Below are 6,417 nucleotides of genomic sequence, written 5' to 3' on the forward strand. Positions count from 1 at the left end.
TCAAAGTTAGAATATATAGATTTGTCATCAATTTTGTAATAAAAAACAAGCAGAAATATTGTAGTAATTCATTTGGGCATTACGATTACGAGTTCAACTTTTCGCAAATTACATACAGTTCGAGTACAATTCAAAAACTCTGAAGTGAAAAATAAAAAATTTTGATTACAGCAATTCGATAACGAGTTACGAATAAGCATGATCCATTATTTGTGAAGCAGTGAAAATAATGCCACAAATAATATTATCTTTTTTTGTATATTTCATTTGATCATCTCTAAAAAATTATGATTCGTACATACTGACAGTAGGTCACTTTGTATTATAATTGGAAAGGCTCAAAAAATCTGAAATTAATTTCCTACTGAGGAGTAAAAGAAAAAATGTCTCGCTATTGATAAATGTGCTTCATTATTGTTATGTTAGTATTTAGCTGAGATTTGATCATCTCTCTCTGATTAGTACCGAACATACTTAAATTTTGTATTATGATTCCGAAAAACTTAAATCAGTTTCATTCTAAGGAGTAAAGGAAAAAAAAGTCTTGCTATGATTAACATGCTTCTTTATTCATGTTAATATTTAGCTGAGGTTAGTGCAACGGGGAACCATACAATTCTGCGTATGATACAAGAGCTCAGGGAAAAACCTCAGAAGAAAAAACCCTGCCTCCCCGTGCTTACAAAAAAAAACAAAACAAAATTAACAGGAGATATTCAATACTGAAGGACATCTTATCTTGATTCTTCCATAAAGGGAAATTAGAGTCTTCTCCGAGGTGGTTGAAATTCAAAGTCTGAAATAGAAAGCTGTACAAGATTAAAAATTAATTATGTGTCAAATCAATTAAAAATTGACCAACCTCTTTCAAGTATAGCCTTAAAACCATCCTTACACCAACATGTTGCAATAGAAAAATACATAAGGACTCTTTCAATTCCAATTTTCCTCTTCTAACATTATTTAATTATCTCATTTAGATCTAGAATACTCAAAAAATAAAAGTCAAATGTACATCAAGCTTCTATAAATTATAGGAAAAATACTTCCTTTTTGAAATTCTTTTTATTACCACTACCTTGAATCGTACTTTTATTTGGTGTTAAAAAACATGCTTTATTTGTCGATAACCTTACAACCTTCCATTATATCACCTGTTAGTTAGTAGATTTGAGTAAATGACATGCAGTATTTCAAAAGAAACTGAAAAGGCAAAGAGTCTTCTTCATATTGATCTGGAATTATCAAAATAAGCTACATTTACACATCATACCAAGCCCCAATACATTAGAAAACATACATTTATTCCATAGACAATAAACCTTTTGACTCCACCAACATGATGTGCAACTTGACTACTTCTTACTTGGGAAATACAACTGTTTCTCTATTTTTCTTTTTCTGCTGGTAGAAGCATTATTGCATTGCAAGTTATAAGCGTCTCTAATAATTTTTGCAATGTTACGAAGGGTACCCACATCCAATAAACCAAGCTGCATTCTAGCTTGTTCTAATACAATCTATAATAAACTATGAAGAACCATATGCATGAATCATCACAAAGACTTACATCTTTTGTAGTAGAATCTATTGGATCATTTGTAATTTGACTGGATCCACCTACGACACTCTGGACATCCATTTCATAAGCAGCCCTACTTGTTGATGGTTGACATATATATAAGTTGTTGTCCTCATCATCATCATTTACAGTTCTCACACCTAAAACAGAATCGCTTCTCTCTGCGACCAGAGCAACTGCATGTATATGTTTACACATGGCAGTTTTTATAGTAAACTCTGCACATTGACATCTAAACCTATGGATGCATATTTTGCACTTAATGCAATATAGAGATGTGCAATCCTTATCACACAACTCATTATATGACACAATATAAAATTTATTACTCACGGATTCCGATGGTACTCTAAACTCACCAGTTTCTAAGCATACTACTTTATCGGTCAGTCCATTTTCTGCTTTCGAATGAGCTTCTCGGTTAACTCTGGCCTGGTATTGATTGGCAGAAGGTCTTTCCGTGTCAATAATGTTTTTCCACATCTTTTCATTTACCAATTCCTCCAAAGTGTCCAGTAATTTCTCTACCCTACAATACATTTTATAGAATATGATTATTATTCATGGTGCATCCTTCAAAACAATACCGTAAATTCTGATTTCCCCTCATTTTATTGTACTTCAATACTTTATTCAGGCTTTCTATAGCCATGTTGGTATTAATCCCAACATTTACTCTGTGGCAGTGAGCCCACATCATGATTCTTTCTTCACTTTGGAAATAATAACTGAAAAACATTTATGAAAATCTTCAATTATACTCTTCCACATTTAAAACAACTCACTTCTTTAAATATTTCAAAAATTCATTTTCCTGTCCTTCTTCCAAATGCTTGAAATATTCGTCTTTCATCTTGTGGAATGTTGATACATCAGTCTCCTTCAAAATTTTTCGCATTCTATTTTTCATCTCTTTTTTGTTGTCCACATTCTTCAACTTGTTTCTCCCCTGTATATTCCAATTCTTAATAACATGCCAAGTACAGAGGAGCCTTCTTGGCTTTCTTTCAGTTACCATTGCCTGGAAAATGTATTAAAAATTTAATAGCTGTAACATAAATCCAATATGTAGCTATGTTCTTCAATACCTGACACCATGCATTATAATATTTTATATCATCATCGGTCATAATATATTCTGCGTCCACTGGCTCTCCAATCTTAGATTTCAAAGCATCAAAAAAAATATTTTGGATGGTTTGATCCAGTCTATTCGATAATAAGAAAGCCACCGGGAAACCGATTTTATTCTCATCTTTGACTAAAACTATAGTCAGATCATAATGTCTTGAGTTCGTGCCATGGGTTCCATCGATGCATATTATCCTTTTGAATTGTTTGAGCTTTCTCTCCATATCATCGTTCATGAATCCTAGAGCAAAGTCTTCTGCCTTCAATCCTGGGTAGGTTTCTCCTGATAATTTTACAATTTGTAAAGAAAGAATAGGAATGAAGGCACAATTTTGAATAATATACATACCAATTTGCTTGAACAAAAAAACATAATTTTTTCCTTGACTGTTCCACTCTTTCACTTTTAAAGTGGTGGCAACCATGTCATCATCATGTCTCCTCTTCTCTATGTTGAATTTTCTTATAATATAAGCAAGATCTGCCCTTTTAAGCACATTAATTCTTTCTAGCTTATTGCCGGTTATAGTTCTTGCATCTTCCAAAATTCTTTCTTTTGTGACTCCAGCTGCCAATTTACTAGCAATCATTTCCTGCTGGTCCTTTGTCAAATGTTTAGATCGCAGTAGATCGTCATGACCAACATGTGTTTCAACAAATTTAACATCCACCCCTTGAACATATTCAGTATATCGCTCTAGAGAATACCTACAACTAAAATATTACAATATTTACCTGTATTACATATCTTCACACGAATTCTAGAAGGGCAGAAACCAGAGATTTTGATACTTCCCCCAGTTTTCATGCTGCGTTTGCTACATTGGCTAGTATATCCTAAAAATGGAACAGATAGATAATATTACATTATCGCTGGTGAAATAATAATACTTCACTTGTAAATATTATGATGAATAACAAATAGGTACAAACCTGAAAAATTACTACGATTGCATTCATAATATACCACCTGTCCATCGCTGATTTTACGATCTCTTCGTTTTACGTAATCCACATTTCTGTTATCAAGTGCTCTCCAAGTCTCAAATTCTTCTTCATTCTTAAAAGTAAAAAGTGATGTCTTGATACTTAGAGAATGAATCTGCTGTAAGTGATTAATCAGCATATCATGAGACTCAAGAGCTACTTTTTCTTCTTGAGGGCAAATGGGGCATTTTATATGCACTGTCTGTTTTGCAATAGGTTGTTCATTATGAACATCTCGCAAATGGCGATATTTCGCCGAAACACTAGAGTATTTCTTTTTACAGATTTGACAAATCAGTTTATCGCTGAAATATGAGGTTTTAATAATGAATCAATAATATGTATAATAACATAACATAACAGTGAATACATACTTTTCCCCATCCATGTTCAAGAATCTATTTCCTGAAAGCCAAACTACAAGTTAAAAATTGAAGCAATAAAAATTGCTTTAATTTGAAGAAACTCCTGAAATACAATAGATATGAATTAGAGCAATAAAAATTGCTTTAATTTGAAGAAACTCCTGAAATACAATAGATATGAATTAGAGCAATAAAAATTGCTTTAATTTGAAGAAACTCCTGAAATATAATAGATATAAATTAGAGCAATGAAAATTGCTTGAAGATATTCCAAATATATTCTCAAAATATTCAGTAGCAGCTTTCAGAGCACAAATGTTTGGGCAAGTAAGCAACTATCAGAACAATTCAGAATTGAATGGCGGAAAGAGTGGAAAGACCGTTACAAATTCTTCAAGTTGAAGAATACGACAGAGACAGAGACAACTCCCACTCTCCCTCTCTCTCTATCGTTGTCGCATGACATGTGCTGTTTCCTGATTGGTTCGCATCAGGGAGAAATTAGTGTATGCTGACAATTTCTAGCTGACAGAATCCCGAAGATACCCGAAGCGGCGACGGCCGCCAGTGGCGTACCCCTACTATTATTTTCGCCGAAAAATCGCTTCTGCATTACGAAATGAGATTAGTAGTGGAAATAATATAAATATTTGATGTTTGGCATATATAAATTTGATAATTCGAACAATTCGTTGGAAAAATGAATTTGTTCGATATAATTTTTCGATCAATTGAACTGAAATCGTCTAGGCGCGAAGTTTAATCTATATAACTTCTATGTTTTTATCAGTTTCAAGATGAGATTTTCACTCAGATGATGGTCAACTATTCAGGATTCATAATCCGTAAAAAACTTTACTTGCACCCCTTGCAAACTACCCTTTTTCGACCCTTTTCCGTATAAAACACCGAATTTGAGCCAGGAAGCGCGCAGTCAGCTGACCATAACTTCTATGTTTTTATCAGTTTCAAGATGAGATTTTCACTCAGATGATGGTCAACTATTCAGAATTCATAATCCGTAAAAAACTTTACTTGCACCCCTTGCAAACTACCCTTTTTCGACCCTTTTCCGTATAAAACACCGAATTCGCGATATAAAGCGGCGCAGTAAGCTGACCATAACTTCTATGTTTTTATCAGTTTCAAGATGAAATTTTCACTCAGAAGAAGGTTGACTATTCAGGATTCATAATCCGTAAAAAACTTTACTTGCACCCCTTGCAAACTACCCTTTTTCGACCCTTTTTCGTATAAAACACCGAATTCGCGCTAGGAAGCGCGCAGTCAGCTGATCATAACTTCTATGTTTTTATCAGTTTCAAGATGAGATTTTCACTCAGAAGAAGGTTGACTATTCAGGATTCATAATCCGTAAAAAACTTTACTTGCACCCCTTGCAAACTACCCTTTTTCGACCCTTTTCCGTATAAAACACCGAATTCGCGATATAAAGCGGCGCAGTCAGCTGACCATAACTTCTATGTTTTTATCAGTTTCAAGATGAGATTTTCACTCAGATGATGGTCAACTATTCAGGATTCATAATATCCGTAAAAAACTTTACTTGCACCCCTTGCAAACTACCCTTTTTCGACCCTTTTCCGTATAAAACACCGAATTCGCGCTAGGAAGCGCGCAGTCAGCTGACCATAACTTCTATGTTTTTATCAGTTTCAAGATGAGATTTTCACTCAGAAGAAGGTTGACTATTAAGGATTCATAATCCGTAAAAAACTTTACTTGCACCCCTTGCAAACTACCCTTTTTCGACCCTTTTCCGTATAAAACACCGAATTCGCGATATAAAGCGGCGCAGTCAGCTGATCATAACTTCTATGTTTTTATCAGTTTCAAGATGAGATTTTCACTCAGAAGAAGGTTGACTATTCAGGATTTATAATCCGTAAAAAACTTTACTTGCACCCTTTGCAAACTACCCTTTTTCGACCCTTTTCCGTATAAAACACCGAATTTGAGCTAGGAAGCGCGCAGTCAGCTGACCATAACTTCTATGTTTTTATCAGTTTCACGATGAGATTTTCACTCAGAAGAAGGTTGACTCTTCAGGATTCATAATCCGTAAAAAACTTTACTTGCACCCCTTGCAAACTACCCTTTTTCGACCCTTTTCCGTATAAAACACCGAATTCGCGATATAAAGCGGCGCAGTCAGCTGACCATAACTTCTATGTTTTTATCAGTTTCAAGATGAGATTTTCACTCAGATGATGGTCAACTATTCAGGATTCATAATCCGTAAAAAACTTTACTTGCACCCCTTGCAAACTACCCTTTTTCGACCCTTTTCCGTATAAAACACCGAATTCGCGATATAAAGCGGCGCAGTCA

At 34.3% G+C, this 6,417-nt stretch overlaps 1 protein-coding gene across 9 annotated transcripts; it reads right to left on the bottom strand.

Annotated features, from left to right (window-relative positions):
• Positions 1–548: 548 nt before the first annotated feature.
• LOC123321535 lies at positions 549–4,110 on the bottom strand. 9 transcript variants are annotated; one of them, XM_044909192.1, is made up of 11 exons: positions 4,075–4,110; positions 3,647–4,005; positions 3,449–3,550; positions 3,063–3,386; positions 2,671–2,996; positions 2,368–2,603; positions 2,170–2,310; positions 1,571–2,111; positions 1,367–1,520; positions 863–982; positions 549–796 (listed from the first exon to the last, which is right to left on the bottom strand). In XM_044909192.1, exons 1-10 carry the CDS (start codon positions 4,086–4,088, stop codon positions 960–962), a joined length of 2,220 nt encoding a protein of 739 aa, XP_044765127.1. In that variant the 5' UTR covers positions 4,089–4,110; the 3' UTR covers positions 549–796; positions 863–959. The 9 variants fall into 9 exon arrangements, with proteins under 9 accessions (XP_044765127.1, XP_044765128.1, XP_044765131.1 ...); XM_044909193.1 differs by having other exon boundaries at positions 549–809; XM_044909196.1 differs by having other exon boundaries at positions 863–990.
• Between the last annotated feature and the right edge of the window lie 2,307 nt (positions 4,111–6,417).

The sequence above is a fragment of the Coccinella septempunctata genome, chromosome X, assembly GCF_907165205.1.
Source record: "Coccinella septempunctata chromosome X, icCocSept1.1, whole genome shotgun sequence".
NCBI classification, from domain to species: domain Eukaryota; kingdom Metazoa; phylum Arthropoda; class Insecta; order Coleoptera; family Coccinellidae; genus Coccinella; species Coccinella septempunctata.